Source organism: Serinus canaria, chromosome 11 (assembly GCF_022539315.1).
Source record: "Serinus canaria isolate serCan28SL12 chromosome 11, serCan2020, whole genome shotgun sequence".
Classification (NCBI taxonomy): domain Eukaryota; kingdom Metazoa; phylum Chordata; class Aves; order Passeriformes; family Fringillidae; genus Serinus; species Serinus canaria.
The window spans coordinates 14073517-14094739 of NC_066325.1; the positions used below are offsets into that span (position 1 = coordinate 14073517).

Below are 21223 nucleotides of genomic sequence, written 5' to 3' on the forward strand. Positions count from 1 at the left end.
GAGGAGGCTGCACACGCAGCGCAGCGCGGGACCTGAGCAGAGCTGCAGGCACCAACTCTTGGAGGGCGGCACGGGAGCCACTCCTGTGTTCGCCGGTGAAGAACACACAGGTGCCCTGTTTGGCTTTGAGAGGGCACGGAGACTGACTGCAGGCTACCACCACTGTTGCCATCCTCCTGTACTATTTGGGGAATTTGCATCGGTAAGATACAACAGGTGAGAACTAAGCTGTTCATGTTAAAAACTGAGCCAGAAAGTTTTATTACAAAAGCTGCTGAGAAGGAGAGGAAAAGGTGTATGGAGGAGGGCAGACCTGCCCTGCACTCACTGCTAAAACTGTCAGGAATCGTTCAGCTCGAGTTCCAGCTCTGCAAGCATTTCCCCACCAGACAGACACAGTCTACCCCCAGCCAGCACTATCACACACACTCCACAGCCAACTCATAAAAATAATTTAAACTTTTAAGAAAATCTCTGTTTTATTGTGTAATGTAGCATTGAAACATCTGAACAAATCAATAACTGGGCTGTACAGGCTGCTGTTCTTTCATTTCTTTGGGTTATAGAGCATCTTGTCAGTACATAAACAACAACCTTTTGCATTATAAATTCTTTCCGAGGCATGCTGGTACAACACAAATTTCTCTTATCAAATGCAGCTAAGTCTAACTTCCAAACATCATGCACAAGAAACTCATCTAGTGACAATGTAAACTCAGCAGAAGGGCAGGTCACAAGTCTTGCTTGCTCACGCTCTGCAGTGCTGCAGGTTTGTGTATGATATTTGGAATGTTCCGTGAGTGTGAGTAATACCAGTTAAGAGGAGAGGAGGAAAACAAAACAAAAAAAGAAAAAAGAAGAAAAAAAAAGAAAAAAAAAGAAAAAATAAAAGAAAAAAGAAAAAAAAAAAAAAGCCCGGGTGCCTCGGGATGGGCTGCTCAGCCGAAGTTGTGCAGTGCTAGCCTGAACATGTCATTGGTGCAAACCCAGGCATCGTTGATGTTCTTTAATAGAAATATCTGGTGGAATCCCATGATAGGATCTTCATCAGCCTGTAGAAAGAGAGAGGGGGGGGAAAGGTTCAAAACACTCATTTTTTTGAGAAACTTATTCCAAAATTCATGATGAGGCAACTTCAAGCTAACATTAACAGTGACACTACATGCTGTAAGATGTGCAGTACCCCAGGAGACACCAATTCCACCAGAGGGTCTGTTTTGAGGGGCTTTGCAGACAAACACCCAGGGCCCAGAGACAAGGAAATCCTGCAACAGCATCTGAAGTTGGGGTTTTGTGGAAGACTTGCTGACATGTCACTCACCACACTGATGGAACATGCCTGCCTCAGTGTGGAATCACAAATCCCTTGCCCAGGAATTAAGCTTAAAAGAAAGTGGTTCAATTTTTAACTGCTAAACTTTGGGTTGTTGGCAGAAGGGAGTTTCAGGGAGTTTCTGTAGAGGTTGGTATCAACACTTTGCCTGCATGACCCAGGTGATCTGGGCTTTGAAAACCTTGCCAGAGCAGGTGCAGATGGCCAGAAACACAGTACTTCCCATTCCAGTGTCCAGCAACAGCTGGAAGGGAGCAGAGCATTCACTACAGCTGTGACAATGTGTTCTAAGCACAGGGAATGGCTGCAGCAGTGCCTCCACTCCTGCCTGACAATATGTCTGGGTATTTACAATATTACTACAAAAGCAGAAAACAGTAGTAGAGGGAGGCTAGTACTCCCACCTAATTTTATTTACCCATCTTCTCAGAGACATTGTGCAGGAATTAAATCCTCAAAATAACAGAAATTATTTCCAAATCAATCAGTTGGAAATCACACAACAGGATTTAGTCTGAACAGCACACAGGACCAACTACAAAACAATCTTCTGATGGTGGCTGTAGTGTGTTCAATTCAGCATTTTTGGAGGATTTTAAGCTTTATTTTTTCAACACATGACTATTCAGCTTCAGAAAAGGGAGGAAATTTATAAAAAAGAGGCTTGAAAAGCAGCAGCCAGAGCAGCTGATGAAAGAGGCTGTCAAAGCAGTGAACGTTCATGCAGTTCATGCAGTGAATGCCCTGCTGATGTTCACTGAGAAGAAGTGAAAAGTCTGAAGAGCAAAGCAGACTACAGAATAAACAAAAAATGAAACTTTACTTTAAAAAAGTATTCATGGTCTGTGAAACAAGTCAGCTTTGAGGACCAACTTGCAAAGGACATCAGTTATATCACAGAACAGCAAGTGTGCCAGAACGCTGGTGGCATCAGGTGCATGGAAAGGAAGCAATCACACCCAAAAAGCACAGCAAGGATTTCACAGTGACAACTGCCTGGGAAGTAAAGTGGTGTACATAAAGTGCATTTTCAGTAACTGTGTGCTAATTCACAGAGTAAACCAAAGTAGGCTCTAGACTGGCCCCTCATGAAAGTGATACTGAAATAATAATAGATATTTATTTATTAAACCAGCTGAGAGCTCTAAAGCTACCAAGGCAAGCACAGGGTTAATAGTTGTTAGGAAAGAACAAAGAACCAAAACCCAGAAGTAAGCAAATGCATAAATAGGCAAAGAGCACCCACATATCAAATCCTGCATGCATTTCTTATAAGTTAAAAAAATAAAATGCTACAATAAAGTCATAAAAGGATAAGAAAAATGATCCCACTACAGAATGGTTTCCTACTGAAGAAAGTAAATTGAGTACAACTTTTCAGCTTGCAAAAACATAATGAGAATGGGAAGAACAGGCAAGACAAATTACTATAAAACCAGGAAGAAGAAAGTGAATGAGGAAACTACTACAGCCAGAAATTAGGAAGGCAACAAGTAAGGCCAGGAATACGAGCAAGTCAGTGTTCAATACATGACTAAATGAGAGAAAAATCCTTAAAGCAAGACAAGTGCCAGCAGTCACTGTCCAGCAGACAAACAGGGCAGTTTGTCTCTCAAACCTGCTTAGCACGAGGCAGAGGCTCCCTAGGAAGGAGCCCAGTGTGAACAGCAGCAATTCTGCTGGGCTAGACCAGCCATCCATCTCGTGTGTTAGCACACAAGACAGCAGTCATGGCAATTATTTCAAAGGAAGGGTTGTCCCCACTACACATGCCCAGAAGAGAGGCTCACATATCTGAGCTGTAGAGGTGGCCTGTGCACTGAAGCCTGTGCCTTTTCCAGCTTCTCCTGGGTATTCAAGGAAACCCAGCCCAGGAGAGCCTCACCACTGCTTGGGAGTTGGCAGGTTCTCAACTCCCAGTTGCCCTCCGTGTTGCACCAAATTTGAGCTTGTTATATACCTCTGGAAAAAAAAACTACCATCTCCAGGCAAGCTTTAATGTAAGTCTCTTTGATTTCTGGTAAGCCTAGGTAGATTTTGGTCAGAGTACTGCAGCTCTTGATGCTTTGGCTTAAGGAGAATTTCCTCCTTTCTTAAGAAATTCAGGGCTGAACACCTGAAGAAAGATTAAAAGAGAATGCTCCCCAAAACATTTGGTGTGGTACAGACAGCAAATTCCCACAATAAAGTGACACGTTATTATTTTCTTTATTCCTTTTATGTTATCCCTTCATAGCATAGAGGAGCAGCATACTTTAAGAACAAGGAAAATCCCAGACTATATTCAAGGTGAAGTATATACTTTATAGTCCATTCCCCAATTCTGACTATGTAATATTAGCACATAGCAAAGGCTTACAGTTTAATGACTCAAGATGCCACAGAAAACAGACTAATCCTATTCCATTTTAGTTTAGATCTTCATCACAGCTCAGATAACACCACTGAAACTTTCTATCTTTACTTTTCACTCCAAATTCAGGCATATTCAACTCAGGATTTGCATTCCACATGTGAGCCCAGGCTCAAAACACAAGGGGCTTTAGTCTTCTTATAAAACTTTCCTTTGTGCAGTTCAAATTCTTCCATGACATCATTGAATTAAAACAAAAATTAAACAAGTCCCAGAAACGGACTGAAAGAATCCTCTGATTTCCAGGCGAGCCTTTTGCTCAGCATGACCACAGATTACAGCAGCTCTGCATCACAGAACCACTGAACAGGCTGAGTTGGTCCACAGAAGGGACCTTTAGAGATCATCTAATCCAATCCTCCTGTCCTGGGCAAGGACATCTTTCACTGCATCAGCCACAGCCTTGTCTGGCAGAGTCTTCAAGTTCTCATAGAACAGATGTTTCACAAGGTGTCCAGGCACCACTTCCCAGGGTTTCAGTCTTCTCATGAAAATCTTCTCTTCTGTCCCATCTGTACATTCCAAGTTATGGTTTCTAACCACAGTCCCTTGTTACACTGTCTGGCACCACTGAGAAGAGTTTGCTTTCAGGCTGTTGGAAGTACTCAATTACTGACATTTCAAGCAGATGCCCTTAGCCACCTCCTTTCCCAGCTCCACAGGCTCTTCATCACCCACAATCTTGGCAGCTTTTTGACCTTTCAGTTTTTCTACATCCTTTCTGACCTGGAGGCTCAAAAGGAAGTCCTCAGCTCACAGAGCAGTGAGTCATGTCAGAGTTTGAGATGCAACACTGCTTTGCATTTCAGGTTTAGCTACACATCTTTCCTCCTCTTGCCTGGTCAGAGAGAATTTTACTTCTTCACCAGCACCCCCAGCAATTATTGATTGAACTGCAGGGTTGCAACAACCCTTACCTCAAAGGAAAGGATAATTACTTGAGACTGCAGGTTCTTTCAGATGTTAAGCCTTATTTAACAGGCTTTAAGCAGTGCTTTAAGTGTTCAGCATGCATTACAAAAATACCCAGTGATTTTAATTGCAAATTTCCTTTTCCTTTTAAGACTAGGAAACACTGCATAACAATTAGTTATTCACAATTAATTCTGCATGATCACTTCAAAAAAATCACACTCTGGGGAGAGCCACAGATCTGCCACATGGCTCTGAGAACACACAAGCCACAGCCATGCTTCTCAGCCGAGCTCAAGGGGCAGAAGGGCGAGAAGAGAGCACTCCTTACTCAACCAGGACAGCCAGGACTGGAAGACAGGGAAGGCAGAGGGTTAAACGTTGTGGAGGGCTAGCCTGAAGACTTCGTTGGTGCACACCCAGGCACCTTGAAAATTTTTCAACAAAAAGGTTTGGTGGAAGCCTAGAACTTGGTCATCATCTGCCTGAGCATGACAGGAGAAATACATTACTAGGTGAAACACACTGAAGATACTGGGTGACATTCTGGATGAACATTGGCAAAGCAGGGTCACACCAAAAGAAATTCATTCCTAAAGGCTTAAACCGATGCTCACTCTTCCTAGTTGAAGCAAGCAAGCAGCACTCAGACAAGGAACAGCAATAAAAACCAATATGATTAGAATAAGTGGATGTATATTTATTATACCTCTACAAAAGGATAACCCCTCCCAAACATTAATACCTGTCAGCATCCATTAAAGAGGATCTTTGAAAGCAATCACTGCACTGCTTTAGCCAGCCAGTTAGATCCCTGCCAGTGGCAGTCACTACTTAGGTGCTCTGTTACTCTGCAGCATCTTCTCAAAGAAGCTGTTGTGCGCCAGCCCCTCAGTGCAGTTGATTTTTCTGCTGCAAAAGGTTGTTTTTTAAAAAATTTATTTATAGTTCATACTGGTATAGAAGCATGCTACTGGTGGTCTTGGAAGTGCCCTTCCTTGTGCAAAATTCTCTTACAGTTCTCCTTGAGAGCAATATATGCAGGCTGAGTGGCCACATCACTAAGAAGGCAGCTTTAAATGAAGTGAGTATGCAGCTCCACGTTTGCCTGTTATAGTGTTCCCTGCTTGACTGGAGCTACATGTGAGCCACTTGTTAAAATGCACCACCTGCACCCAGTTGTTCTCAGTTACTGTATTGTACACAGAGCAGCACTGAGATGCAGTAGAATGGCTGTCAACATGTGTGAATTGGCACGAGAGAAAAGCATTCACTACATATGACAGCCAGGCTCATTCATGCCACAGACTATTCCTGATATTTCATTTGTCCACCTCTATAAATATCACACAGGGCAGAAGCATGAAGTTAAGGTTTTAAGTTGACTTTGACTTTCTGGACACTTGTTCCATGAGAAGCAGCATTCCTGGGATTAAAATGTGATTTTTAAAGCTAAGGTTTGAGACACATAAATGTGAAGAGTGGAAAAACCTTTCCTCAATTACTAAAAATTCACAAGCAAGTTGGATTTGATCATGACCCACAGGCATATTTTGTGGACACCCAGGAGCAAGGCTGAGGAGATTAGCACATCTGTCCTATAATTCAGTGCTTTCCATGGTCATGTGTGGCTGCTTTTCCACAGTGTGTGTGCAGCTAGGACTGAGCAACAAAAAAGCTGGAATCCAACTTGCAGCTAGGAAGCAGGAGCAGCAACTTTAATGAGAGCCAAAGCTGCCTCTGTTAGTTTAGCAGTGGATGCATTACACTGGGCACTGCTCTTCTCAGCTGCCCAGCCCAAAACAAAGAGAACAGCTTAGCAAGCAGATTCAAACATTCACTTCTATGTCTGCTTAGTAAACAGTACAGCATCAGTGGAAGTTTGAATGCTCTGATAGTAGAAGTGCCATCAAGTTAGCAGGAAAAGGAAATCTAAACAGCAATTTTAAAACAAACTGGGTGCAGGTAACTCTAAAGACTGGATGGCATTAGAGGCCAGACTTCACAGCATGGCTGGACCAAATGAGCTCTGATAACTTTAACTACTGCTATGTAATTTCACATTTTTTAAACTAACACCACCCACTGTGAGCAAGTTCTGCCTGCAGCTGATTTTATGTACAGACTATTTTTTTGCAAATTCCAGGACAATGTCTTTCATTCATAAGCAGCTTCATGAATTTACAAGTCTGTGGCCCTGGTATATTGGCAGACTGGGTAAGTTTGCACAGTTCAGTAGTATCACTCACACAGCAATACGGTCATACTAAGCCTGAAAAATAATCTGATTCTTCACAAGAAGCAGCTGTTTCAACAGTAAGTGTTTGATTTCAGAGGCAACATTCCCATTGCTGAATCAGTTTTGATTACAGAGGTACAGGACTGTATCAACACCAGGATTGTATTCTTGTGTCCTGTGACAGTAAAAAAAAAGTATGGACTCACTGAAGGGTGGTCAGTTAACAAAATGAAATCTGCTAAATCAGAGCTCAATGCAAATATTACATCAAGGTGGATGTTAAACTAGATGTGCTTCAATTGTCCAAGAACAGTGTGACAATGCTTTTAAATGCAACAGAGGACACCAAAACCTTACTGCCTCAGGGTAAGGGAAATACTGATGCCTCTAGAACCTACATAATATTTGTCTGCACAGTAAAATCCACAATACTTTGCTTGGCAGCACATGACTGTCAAATTACAGGTGGTTTACCTAGAACTAGGTATCTGAAGGAAGGAGCATTTCTTGACAGTCTTGAACAGCAGAGGAGCAATATCCCAATGCAAGCTTATCCCCGTTCCTTCCCCACCCATGAAAACATTTAAATGTATTCAGAAATCAGTTTATTTAGAATCCTGCAAAAATCTAAGACATAAGCACTCATTAACCTGTAATGGAAAAGGTTTACCTTAAGCTGTCCCACTACCATACTGAGTATACAGCTATCAGGTGTAGGTTGGTGGTCTTGTGCTGTGATGCTGTGTTGTATTTTTTGGAAAGGGAGGCTCTGCAATGAAAAGAAATGAAAAGAAATCAAAATAAGGAAATGTACAGTAATGGAATTATTTAACTTGCAAAACAAAGATTGACCAAATCCAACATTATGAAGTGTTACACTATAGTGGCAGTACTGCACAGAGAACTATTGCAAATAAGGGCACTACTCATGTGGGATAAATTTTAACAGGTGTGTTTTTCAAGCACCAAAAGAGGAAATAATGTCATGATACAGAGTAAATGGTATCTTCTCCTACTCTAACTGCACTGCCTGAAGGGTTTCAGATCATCTGTAAGCTCAAAGTTCTCATAATGAAGGAACAAATCTCTGCTCTGAACTGTGTTATCATCTAATACTTGATGTTTACCAGACAACTCCTAATTGGCTTCTTTGTTAAAGTGGCTATGAATGGAAAGGAAAAGTGAATGAAATCTTCAAGACTTGAAATCCACATATCCACTCTTGTCAGGTAAGAGAAATTAGGCAAGAATAAAGCTGAGTAGCATAAACTCACTGCTGGCAGCAAGAATACCTATCTCAGATTCCTCCTTGGTCCAGTATCTTCATAGAACTACGTAATTATTATCTCAAATGCTCTGTGTAAATCAGGTTGTCCCTAATTAGCACAGGCACTCTATGTTAAACAAGTCCAGCACCAATTAGGACAGAAGGAACAAGCGTCAACTCCCACGCTGTAGCAAGGTACAGATGTGCTGGGCTTGCAGAGCAATGCCCATACAACCTTGCCCTACTATATTAGCTTGAAAAGGTGCCATACTATTGCTGTCACACAGCAAAGAACTTGATCTAAAAGAAAATGCCACCTCTTTGTGCTTACGTCAGTTCACCAGCCAGGCACTGAAGGACACAAGACCACAAAAGTGTGAAAGAATTTCGGAGTCAAACTTTCAGGGCTGTGCTGAACTGACTAAGCAGCTCCAGAAGCAGAGTAGGTGAGCACATAAAGCTGACACAGCAATGGGAGCCCAGGCAGCTCAGTGCTGAGAGAAGAATGCTGAGCGACATTAGAGTCACTGTAAGCTGATACAGCCCATAACGAGCCACGGTGGTGGAAGGGCACAGAGTAACTTCAGTGCATTTCCTCCTTACTTTAAGCAGATGGATACAAGCCAGAAAAAATTTCCCTAAAGCAGAGTAGTGTGTCTTCACTCACCAATTCCGACTGCAGCAGGCACATAAATCCAGTAAGTCAACTTTGCACCAATGACAGGGAAGGTAAAGATGAGCTATGTCACAGTGGGAAAGGGGCTGGATCTGCACTGGGCTGAATCCAAGGCAGCAATCAGACACTGGCCAAGCAAATGCTTGGCTGGTTGGGTATCTAAGTGGCTGTAAGCCCAAAAGTCTAAAGAACACTGAGTACACAAACAAGCAACCCTGGAGCTTGGGTAGCTCCTCACCTATGAGCAAGCAGTTGCTGCTGTTTCTGAGATGTGCAGCCTTCTCAAAGGTAACACAAAAGCACAGACCTGAGGGCAAACCTCAGTCTTTACAGTTAAAGATGCCTTAGGCAAAAGAAGCAATTCCAAAACACAGGAGCAGTAGCTGTGCAATAAGCCAAGTGTCAAGTTACAATTACTTTTCTTCTCAATGTGTAATAAAAATGTCTGAAATGCCATACTCCGAGCAGACTGTCTGGTGACCTAAAAAGCATGTCCTCTGCATATCTCGCAAGAGAAACAAACTTTCTAGTCTCATGACAGCTTGCAAGTACCCCCAGTTTTATAACAGAACCATGGATTTACACAGGAAGATAAAAATTCTTTTAGTTTAAACGAACATAGAATTCCAGTGTCCTCTCACTTGCTGAAGGGGAAACACATTTCAAAGTCCTGAACCATACCTGCTCACATCTGAACTGCTGACAAATCTGCATTGAGGATAAGTCAGCTTCTCCACTATAGAACTTATTTGCAGTTTACGTATCAGAAAACAAGTTGTTCCTTGCTGTAATGTGTCTAGCCTTTATCACAGACAGATCCAAGTAACAGGATTGCTATTGCTTCTTCCTTGGCATGCCTTAAAAGAGCAAAGGCACCTTTCACTCCTCTAGATCAGAGGCAGCTTATGCATTAGACCTTTTAAAAAAAATAAATCAATAATGTCAAATACAATTGCAGTCACAAAATAACCTTGCAAACTATGGAGTCAATTAACATTCCAACATTAGAGCCATCAGTAGAATAACCCACTGGACAGCAGTAATTCATAACATTTCTTGAAGACCTAAGCTGGAAGCACAAGTTCAAGATTTTTGAACTGCTTAAGTCTAACTCAACTTTTCAGAAGCAATCATCTTCTAGTCTTCCTAACTGTTTCCCAAAACATTCAGTAAGCATTACAGACTTACAGTGAGTTTTTCAACAATGGCTGCTTTGCCCTGGAACTGCTGTCCTTCCCACGTAAGGCATGATGCATCAATCTGGGGGAAAAAAGAAAAATGTCATCAACTTAGGTAGCCCTTAAGCAACCCTGATAAGAGACTTTATGTATTTAGCAGAAATCCTCAGAATCCAGCTATTTGAAAACTACCTCAAAGGGACATAGAAAGAAAGCAACACAATCAATTGAAGAAATTTGGATCAACTAAAAATTAAGTAGAACACATTGCATTTACATAAGTCTACCAGCAAAAAGAATTCCTGCCTTTGGATAAAAGTCATCTTTCAGAAGAAAATCTAAAGGATAAAAAAAATTCAAAATTTTGCAGACACAAAGTCAAGCATGTGGAAAGAGAAAAATATATGAAGAAAACTGACAACATGGGTTATACCACTGGGGTAGTGCTTCAACTCACCTACCTCAAGCAATTCAAAAGTGACTGGCCAGATCCCTACCTAGACCAGGTGACAAAAGTCTTAATTGACTTGGATTACACCACTAAAGATAAACTGAATCTTATGGTGGAAGTAGGGATACAGAGATACAAACCAAATCTAAGCTCCCTGCTGCATTCCTGCATGCTATAATATTTGTTTGCTCCTCCAGGGTCTCTGAAGGAAAAAAGCTCATCATTAAAAGCCCATTTCTACAGAATCCCCCCAAAATTATACAAATTGTGACCTTGGTGCATTTCAGCCATACAAAACAGGGTGTGTTTTCTCCACAGTTCAGGAGCTGCACAAAACAACACACATCAGTGACCTGCATAATAGTTCTCCCAATTACATGTGCATAGGACTCTTCATTGAATGATGGAAGGCAGAAAGACCCTCAGGGTGGAAAAAAAGCCAGGAGTTCACTGTGTGGAAGGCCTTAAATCCAGGAATTTAAATTAGTCTGTACTCAACACCACTTTGAAGACTGAATGTACTTGGTAATAAAATACAAACTACTAAGAGCCTCCATACTTAGAGAGCTGTGGTTGGAACACAAACTGCTTGGTTTTCTTTCTCTCTAGGCTCTGTGCACAGCTTCTTGGGAAAAGTCAACCAACAATCTGGCAGGTAGCAAGTATACAAAAATCCCAAGAGCAAATGGTATCAGTGCTGCTGGATACTGCTGAGGTATAAGGAGGGGTGTCAGAGGGTGTTGAACCATTTAGATCCTCAAGAGCTTGCTGACACTTCAGCTCATCTAGCAGATGAAAAACCAGCCAGAAAAACAGGATATGCTGCTAGAAGACTTGTCAGCCTTGAACCTCTTGCTGCAACTCCTCAGCCACCTAGCAGCATTCCTCACCATCAGCAATCAACTCCACACATAGAGCACTTTGCATGCTCTGGAGGAATCTTCCCCCAAAACTAAAAACTGATGTTCCTTGGGTTTGTTAATTACAGTTTTTAATTCTGGTATCCAAGTCTACTTCACCCCAAATAAGAAGCAAAAATAAAAACCTAATGTTTGAGGAAATTTAAACTAAATCTACATTCATTTAACATTTATTATACATATTTTAAATGGATTTAAAACTGTAAGTCTATTTTAATGTTCAGAGGATTAATATAGTAGAGGTCCAAGAAACATCTGCAAGAACTGCTAAACACAGGGTAGGACTTACATCCCACTTCAAGAGGGATCCAAGCAAATCCATGCCTGTAAATTAATGGCAAACTAAGAATGTTAGCTTTTACAGAGCACTTCATCACAGGATTATCATAAAACACCTCCAAAACATATCACTGCCTACAGCTAAACAGGGCTTTTGTGAGTCTGACTGCCTATAAGGCAAACAAAGCTCCAAACAGAAGTGAGACATAAAAGAAAAGCAATAAATAAAAGTGAGTGTGATTGCACTGACAGGCATTCTGGAGTCAGGATAAAGCCCACTATCCCACCCTGTGTATTCTCACACATGAAAGCAGGGAATTCCAGACAGATAATGGGACAGAGTCCTAGCTCCCCTTCTGTGGATACTTACATATATTGCTCCTAACTGAGTCCTGTCTGCATCAAAAAGCTGGTAGTAATGTTGTACAAAGCTGGATCCAATCTGCTCCCAGATAGGCTTGTCTCCCATTCTGAATCCTCAACCAGAGCCAGTGACTACAAAACAAGCAAACAAAATCATCAGAAAGACCACAGGAATAAGTGTAACACTTGGCTTGTGCATTAGCATCAAGAAACACAGATCCTCTCAACTGGCCTGAATTTTTCTTTGGGATAAGTAGGACAAACTCACCTCTGTATCCTAGACTCGTAAATAAAAGTCTTAGATACTGAATGGTTTAATTTCTAATTATTGGTTTGTAGTGCTATTTCAGTGTGAAGTCACATCTCATGTACAAAAGTGGAGAACAAAACCAAGTGTTACCGCCTCATCTTCACATATTTCAGAAGTTATACCATCTGAACAAGCTGGCAAGTGCTCACTGTTTCAACTTGATCTCATTTACTGTGAACAACTGACCTGTTAACATGGATTGTCTGCAAGTGGCTTACACCAACTGATTCATGTATTTAGCTCCTCAGGTATTTCACCATCCACAGGCCATTCTAAGAGTGTCCTGTCAATGGCACATAACAAGAATTAATTCACTAGCTCATTGTTCAACACAAGCTTACTGCCCATCCTCTTCTGTCAATGAGGCTGAAGTAGACTCCATATTTATCTTTGAACCTGTGATGACTTCAAGATACAAACCATGATTTTTCATAGTGGTGAGAATCTGCAGTTCCTAGTGAAGGTGCTGAAGGCATCCCACGCTTCTGAACACAAGTCCCTCTATTCCAAAGGGGTTAAGCACAGAACATGCACAGCAGTCTAAACAGATGGCTGTATCACATTGCATTTTTCAAGAAAGCAAATTAATTTTTATTTATCCTGATCTCTCTCTGAAAGTCTGAAAAATTTTGCTAAAATTCAAAACACAAAAATGCTGCACTCGAACCCCACTAACATTATATTTTAAGACCCTATAGTTCACTTCAAGCAAACTATACTTGCTTAACATCTAGATCTGTCAGCCACTAGTCCCTCTTCTCAATACCTGTCCAGGAACCTTGGAGTCACAGGTTTAAATTGCACTGCAAGCCTAGAAAGGTATGAAATTCTGTTTTAGGACAAAGGACATAATAGTTATTTTGGTTTCCTTTAGCTGTCAATTACTCACACACCTGTATAAGATTTAACAAATTCCTAAGAGAGCATATTCCCAAGACCTCCACAGAGGGTACTCCCAGGCCCAGCTTTCTGTGCACAGCTGGACAAGAAAGCTCATTTCATGTTTTAGGCCTCTGAGATTTACTCATACAAATGGAAACTGAAATGGGTTCAGACTCTAGGTTAGAAGTATTAAGGTCATACAGATTTGGCCAGACTTACAGAAAAGCAAATCTCTTTTGTCAGATCTATGGCCTAACAGCAGGTAGCATCTGTGTTTTCAGGGTGGTAAATTCAACTACCAAGAACAACTGCTGTCACAGCTTTAAACATCCTTATTTCACAATCAGACACCTAGGCAGTATAGTCAACATCAAAGTCACCAATCCTGCACACTAACAAAAAAATTCAAAGTCTTGCTGCCACACCACTATTGTTTCAACTGCTCCAAAGAGATCTACAGTCTGGAGTTAGTCACCATCATGAGCTCTCCACTGATACTTGCAGTACATACCTCAGTCTGGAGGAGTTTACCCAGTGTGGCCACTCCTCTGGGAAAACACATGGCAAATTCAAAAATCACCCAAGTACAATAGATTAAAAAAACAAAACAAAACCAGCCCCACACTCACCTCCTAAACAACTTAAAACTAGTTCTTTCCAAGTGAAAAGGTTGTATTGATTGCACATCCATAATTGCTGCATACTAGCCTAACGTGGAATTGATCCAGAAATCACATAACTTCAGCCTGTATTAGGGGATTTTATGTTGAAGAAAAACCACCCTAAAACCATGGCACCAACTCCCTGGAAACTCTACTGAGTGATGCCCACCCTGCTGAAAGGTAGGACTCATGTCATATTTGGAAACCAGAAGGAGCAAGACTTAAGTTTGATGCACCTGGAGTTTCCATTCTAGACCTGTGAGTACCTAATTTGGGATGGCTGCAGTGGAGCCAATAATAAGCACAGGTGAAAACCACCTTGGTTCACTTTGTATGGATCAAGCATCAATTCCAACACATGAAGTTACATCACTGTCAGATATTCCTAAACATTTAAGGCCAAATCTAGTTGACAGTATTGATGCTCAGCAGTCACACATCTAACACTGAACTGAAGGCAAGGACAAAAAATAGCCACCAGCTTATTCTTCTGAAGCTAAAGCAAGGTAGCTGTTGCCATATTAAACTTCCCCACACACAAGATGTGCACTCACCCTTAACAGCTCCCTGTACCATCACACAAACCCAAGATCAAGCTGTATGCCAGCACTGCACCTCACTTAGTTCCTCAAAGCACAACAGCCTCACTCAAGCACCAGATGCCTTCTGTTCAATCCTGAACATGTGAGAAAGCCTGAGAGACTGTAAGGAATGAAGGAATTCTTATTTTAAATATGGAAAGTAGAATTATGATTTCTAGATCTAAAAATTAGTATGTTAGCTTGCTATCTCCTCCTAAAAAAAAGTATTTGTATTTTGAACAGTAAAATACTAATAAATAAATAAAATAAAAACCAGAATAAATTTGACCAATTATAATGCTGATTTTCTCAGAAATAAGAAAAAGCTAAAAAAAAAAAGAAAAGTGGTTGAAATTTATGATCCTTGACTAATTTTTTTTGTTTGCTACAACCTTACTCTCTTTCCTGTGCCATTCATATATGGTTTTGCTGAACACTCATTCTTCCTGGAAAGGTTCATTTTCCTTTTCTGATTTGTCACCTTTTCCTCCATGCTGTCTTGTGTTTTCTGCCTGTCATTACAGATGTAAGAAGCTTAGAGATGTACCTAAAGAAAGAACAAGATGATCTGTGTCATCAAGCCCAGTCCCTTTCAGTGAGACATAACCCATGTAAGACTGTATTGATACACTTATCAGTGCATACTTTAATGAGATAAATATAATATGAAAGGCTTTAAGATCTATTGCAAACCTATGAGGAAAGCATGGGTTCTGATGTTGTCCAGCACTAGGGCAACACAGGGGTGCCTCAGAGCCATCCAGCCAAATCCAGCCATGGTTCACTCAAATCTGTCCATGGTTACAGAAACAAGAACATCCACTTAATATAATGGCAGATAAAAGAAGTTTCAATAAACTAGAAAGCTCCTAAGATGTTGCTTAAAAAGGACATGTGTCCTTTTAAAGGCACCTGCTGAAAGTTACTATTGTAAGTGCATTACTGGATATTCCACCTTAATTCCCCATGGAAAAGGAGATAATTTCCTTAAGCTAATTAATTTCCTTGCCTTTGTCACTTCAAACCAAGCCTACCTCCTCACATCCACTTAAGGACATCATGGTCTATTTGAGTAACAGCTTCCTCACAAGGCACAGCTGTAAAGCTGAGCTACCAGCACATAGTGTAATACTTAATTCACATTACTCACTCTATTTCTTGGACTCTGCTTGTACTAGTGAATTTATCCCCACCCCAAATACTACCCAGCAGTCAGTGCTGAAGTAGAAACCAATACAGGGCACAAAAGTTGCAGCTCCCAGCAATTCTTCAACAGGTATATATATGCTGACAAGGCTGAACTGAAGGGCTTCTCTGCAGGGGCCTTCTGCAGTGACATCAAAATAAAACTCTCCAATACCTTTGCCAGGCTGCACACTGACATGTCAAGAGTAAATCCCATCCCTCTGAACATCATTCATGACAGTCCCTACACATCTCATCCTACAAGGTACCAGGGCATCCCTGGTGATTGCTTTGCATCCATCTGCTCTGGCACATGGCAGACTGCACCAGGAGCAGGACAAGCTGCAGGACCCAGTGCGCAGCAGCACTGAAGAGAAAGGTGCACCCATAAGACAGAGAAGACCTAGAAGAGAACAGAGCCACCACATGGGCCCTGAGTGACCTTGAGTAAAACTAGGGTTACACGGCCTCAGGCAGACTTTTTTGTCCACAAAATCCAAAAATAAAGAATCTTTTACATTGCTTGTCTCAGTTTTGGTGTCTCTTTCTACACTCACCCCTCTTCTATCCCTCCTGCCTTAGCTCTGGGTGTGAGATTAGCACAAGCAGACCAACACTGCCCATAACTCCTCAGGGGAGCTCAGTCCTCAAGAGACTCATTTTCTGCCACCTATCTGGATGAAACCTCCTCCTACTGCTTCCTTCCCAAGCTACAAAACACATGACTCTGTCAGTTTGCTGCAGCACAAAGTCCATCTTTCTGCTCATGCAGCACCACCAGAGCTACTCAGAGGGGTAGCTTGAGGAAAAGTCACTTTTTTACTTGGAAAAACAAGACTAGTAAAGAGATTGCCTTCTCTGAAACACATAAGTGTCAGTGACATTTGGAGCAGGTGAGCTGCTGTCACAGCTCTGCAGTATGGAGAAAGAACAAAAAGTTGCTTCAGCCAGCAGTTAAGCTCTACCACATTATCCAACTTGGACACATGTAAGGTTGCTGCTATCAGTTAAAAAAATTAAATCATTCTGAATTGGAGCAAGGTAGGCCTGTGATTCTAAAAGAATATGACATTTTCTGAAAAAGTCAACAGAAAGTAGCATGAGCAATAGTAAAATAACAGAGGTGGTCTGCCAGGGATTGCCACATTTAAAAAGCAAGCTGTATTCAAAGAATCAATGAACAACCACCACAGGCACAGAAGGTCTGTGAAGTCTTTCTGGTCTGCAAAGCACTAAGAAAAAACCCACTGAATTTAAAGAGGAAAAACCTCAAACCAATACATTCTAATGCTAGTGGAGAAAATTGCCTTTTATTATCCAGTTATGACTATACTTATTCCACAAAGAATCTCAACATAAATAAACTATGCTCCCAGAATAATGAAGCCAGCCCAACACCATCAAAGTTTCTCTCTCTTAAGATTGAATTCAAGCTTGTTTTCTGGAAGATTTGAGAATTAGTGCAACAAATTAGCACCAACACCACCCTTAAATCTGTGCTGCTGGTCCAGTGACATGTGAATCCACAGCAAACATGGTTCTGACCATCAGTTGCTGCATCCTTCACTACTGATTAACAGGAGCAAATAAGGACAGTGAAAGCACTCTCAGCTTTTTGAGTTCCCGATACTCTTGCAATTTTTACCACACAGGTATTTTAGATCACTTAGAGAGTCAGCAGTCTTTAGACTGGTAAGTAAAGTAAAGCAGGCAATAGTTTTAGGCTATTTTTCCTTCAATTGCTTTTCTTCTGCCACTAAAACTTGCAAAGACAGGAGTGTCTCCAGTGTGCACTTTCTAGGAACACAATGAACCAGCATCGCAGGACCAGTTAATCTTCTTTCTATTCAACTCCACCAACAGCCACTTGATAACAGATCATCCTCCTTTAGCAAAGGATCCACTCCCAACAGAGAAACTATGCAAATTATCCCAGAATAACGCAGGTTTGCAAGGGACCTCCTCCAGTTCAAAGCAGGAGGACAAACCTGTTCCACGGCCTGACTGCCCTCATACAAAGGGCAGCTGTCCCCTGTCCTACCTGAATCCCATCTGTTCCAGTCATGCCCTTGTCTCCTGCCCTGCCATGAGGTACCCTGAGAAAAGCCTGGCTCCATTCTCCTGATAATGGCCTGACAGAGACTGGAGGCTGGGATTAAGCTCTACTCAAGCCTTCCCTAGACTAAACAAGCCCAGGCCAGACAGAGTAACACAGGGATGCAGAAACATTGGAACTTACTGAGGGGCATCATGCCTCATCAGCCATTTATCCTCAACACACTGCAGCTCTGTCTGGTAAATGACAATTCAGCAGTCAACCTTTCTCATTTGAAAACCTTTAACATTTCCAGTTGAGGACCAAATTTATGCATTCACAGACTGAAGGAAAGAAGTGTTTCTTTGACGTATTTCACAATTATCTCCACAGCAGTTGTCTGATCCACAGAGGAGAACCTTCTGTGAACTACAGCTCAAGGCCAATCAGAAACCATTGACTTCTAAGACCTCCACCAAGTAATTGCCATGGACTGCTTGGTGAAAGAAATGACATTATCCTAAATATGTTTTTAGAGCTAAAAATAATTAAGTCTAGATATGTGAACAGTGAAAGGATGGAAAGGGAGAACAGAATGGGGAAGATGACAAGGTCCAGACTATTTCCTTTTGGGAAATACATTTACTTTCCCCTTCTTGTCTTTTTATTCCTCTACTCCAACTTTGTTAAAACAAATTAATGAGTCAATTATGCCAACCTGAACTACATCTTTTTTGTTAGAAATGCCAGCAAGTGTAAGGCCACTAGTACACAAAGCAGCTGAGGAAGACTCTGGGAAAGCTTTCGCTGTGCCTGCAGCTCAATGCTCATCCCAACTGCAACCTGACAACCCAAGAGAGCCACACAGAGTCAGCCAGGATGATTTTCAAATATACAGAAATATATTACACGTAACTGCAGAGGGGAACATAATGTTTTGTTGTTAAGCAAAACCTAGAATGCTACACAACTGCCTTTTTTTCCAGAATATTCTTCATGCAAGCTAAAATCTGAATTCAAGTTTGCAAGGCTGAAGCTACATTTCCTTTCCCCAAAATGAATACAGGACTGGCCAGTTTAAATAAAAAAACCAAAAACAGGACGCACTGGGGAACTGGAGGGGAGAACTGCAACACTCTGGTTTTCTTTACCTTATAGACACAGTAACAAAACGCTGAATGGCCAAACTTGCCACAATATCTATAAGTTTCAAAACAACCTAAAAGAATCATGCTTGCAATGTTACCAGATATCAGTATATGTTGCAATTCCTTAACTAATCATACTGTACACTTTCACTAACTAAATGATCCTCTTATTAACAGGGCAAAAGAAATCCCAGCAGAGAGAACTGCAGAAAGTTGTTACCGCTGGCATTTTTCTAAGGACCTGAACAAACACAGATGTTAGGCAAATATATTTCAAATCATCAAACAAATAATGTGCAACCTTTTAGGCAAATAATAATTAGGGGCCCAGTGGGAAAATAGTTAAATTGTCCAAAAGTGAGCCAAAACATCATCTCACTTTAAATGAGATGAAGCATTTCACTATATACAGAAATTTTGGTATTTCTAGATGAAGGTCTGTGAAATGCCTTTTGTTTTGCTGCTGCTAAAAGAAAATGTAAAGTCACCGCGCACAAATACAGAAGTCACTACTTGAACACAACTTTTCAAGAAGGCAAAAGAATATTAACTTGAGAGAGCACCTGATTAAGGAATCAGAAAGCAACGTTTCTGCAACCAATTCCTACTCAAGCATTTACCTGGGCTTTTTTGTTCCCAGATCAATACAGTATGTCCAGCTCTAAGATATATTTACATTGGAAATTATGGACTTGAAATGAGCTGAATTATTATTTCAGCCTGCCTCAGACAGGAAGCTCAATCTGAATTGCAAGAAGAGGCTTTTGGGGATTTAAATATCTTCAGAAAGCTACCTCACATGAACTGAATGTAACACACTGGTTGCTATTCCACACCTTTTAGGGTTTTGATTGTTCTCAAAGCTGAAAAGTGACAACAGCCAGAGAAGGCAAAAAAATTTCTCTCTTGCACATCATACTTGAAAATGGCAACTCAATGTAAAAACTACATGGTTGCAGCAGATCACTAAGCACATGCACTTTGCTAGCTTCACTCCAAGGAAGCATGAACCTTTCACGTTCATTGTGACAAAGTGACTCAACCACGTCAGGTAACTTCAGTCCTCTCTCAACCTTCTGGTAAGACACAGAACAGCAAGAACATTAAAACAGAGTACACTTCTGCCCTGCACAAACCATCTCCTCGCAGCTCCCGGTTCACCGCCTTTAACTCTCCTCCCTGCGATACCGAGCCCTGGCAAAGCAAGACCGAAGCACGGACGGGCACCAGGCCGAGAAGCCTCGGTGCCTCTGAGGGCAGCGCCGGGCACAGCACGCCCGGGGACTGCCGGCGGCGAGAGGCGAGCACACCCCGCACCCCCCATTGTGCCCCGGCCCCGCCGGAGCGATCTGCCCCGAGCCTGCTGGCCGAGCTCGCCCCTGCGAGGCCCCTCGCTCCCCCCGGGCCGTCCACGCCCCTCAGCCCACCCGTCGGCCCACCCACATGCGGGCCCCGCCAGTCCCGGGCACGGCCGGCGATGGCTCGGCTCCCGCCGTCGCCGCCCCTCCGGGACCGCGCTGCCGGCGCCTCAAAGACGGGGAAGGTCAGGGCGGCTCTGCTCAGCGGCTCCCGCCCAGCCCGGCCCGCGGCAGCCGGCAGCGCCCCGCGGCGGGGATGGGGCTGGGCCACGGGGCCGCGAGGGGCGAGCGCGGGGTGTGGCGGTGCCGCGCGCCGGCCCGCGGGCGGTGCCGGTCCCGGTCCCGCTGCCACTCCCGGTCGCGCCCCCCTCACTCACCCGCGGCTCCCACTATGGCGGCGGCAGCGGCCCCGTGCGCGGCGCGAGCCCCCTCAGCCTCCCTCGCCCGCGCTTCTGCCCCGCCCCGCTCCGCCCGGCCCCGCGGAATGCCGGGACAGCGAGTCACACCGGCCGCCGGACGCGCACTGAGGAAGGGCGAGTGGAACTACAACTCCCGACAAGTCCCGCGCCGTACCCCGAGGTGGCTCATTTGAATGAGGGAAGGGGCCCGCGCGCCGCTGGCCCCGCGGCGGGGCCCCGGAGCATTGTGGGATCGTGGGGGAGCGTAGCAGAGCGGGGCCCTGTGTCTGGGGAGTGACGGGGACGGGGTTGTCCCCCTTTGGGGAGAGGATTGTCCCCCTTGGGACAGGACTTTACCCGTTTGGGACAGGATTGTCCCCGTTTGGGACAGGGTTGTACCCTCTGGGCCAGAGCAGGACTGAGGCCCTGAGTGGGGACGTGGGTGGTCCCAGCTGCAGCATTGCAGGTCCTGAAGTTAATTTTAGTTCCCCCCATAAGAGCTATACAGTGACGATTTTCTAAGAAATTACTTGACTTGATTGCAGTAAAGTCAGCAAAGAAGGTGTGAGGTGGTAGAAAAACGCGTTCAAATAAATACTTGTGAACATGTTAAGTGGTCTAAAGAGATGGTTT

The 21223-nt window shown here is 42.9% G+C and overlaps 1 protein-coding gene across 2 annotated transcripts; it reads right to left on the reverse strand.

The window, feature by feature from the left end:
• Positions 1-453: 453 nt before the first annotated feature.
• NUTF2 (nuclear transport factor 2) lies at positions 454-20682 on the reverse strand. Of its 2 annotated transcripts, XM_030227541.2 has the most exons (6): positions 20570-20660; positions 12528-12624; positions 12039-12163; positions 10029-10100; positions 7568-7666; positions 454-1052 (listed from the first exon to the last, which is right to left on the reverse strand). In XM_030227541.2, exons 3-6 carry the CDS (start codon positions 12135-12137, stop codon positions 939-941), a joined length of 384 nt encoding a protein of 127 aa, XP_030083401.1. In that variant the 5' UTR covers positions 12138-12163; positions 12528-12624; positions 20570-20660; the 3' UTR covers positions 454-938. The 2 variants fall into 2 exon arrangements, with proteins under 2 accessions (XP_030083401.1, XP_030083400.1); XM_030227540.2 differs by lacking the exon at positions 12528-12624 and having other exon boundaries at positions 20570-20682.
• Positions 20683-21223: the final 541 nt, after the last annotated feature.

What these genes read in the sequence shown, in the direction of transcription:
- NUTF2 (XM_030227540.2), bottom strand. Translation starts at nt 12,137, where the DNA reads ATGGGAGACAAGCCTATCTGGGAGCAGATTGGATCCAGCTTTGTACAA. An exon ending in CTCAGTTAGGAGCAATATAT is followed by an intron (nt 10,101 to 12,038) that starts GTAAGTATCCAC and finishes TTTTTCCCCCAG; the next exon opens with ATTGATGCATCATGCCTTAC. An exon ending in CCATTGTTGAAAAACTCACT is followed by an intron (nt 7,667 to 10,028) that starts GTAAGTCTGTAA and finishes TTTTCATTGCAG; the next exon opens with AGCCTCCCTTTCCAAAAAAT.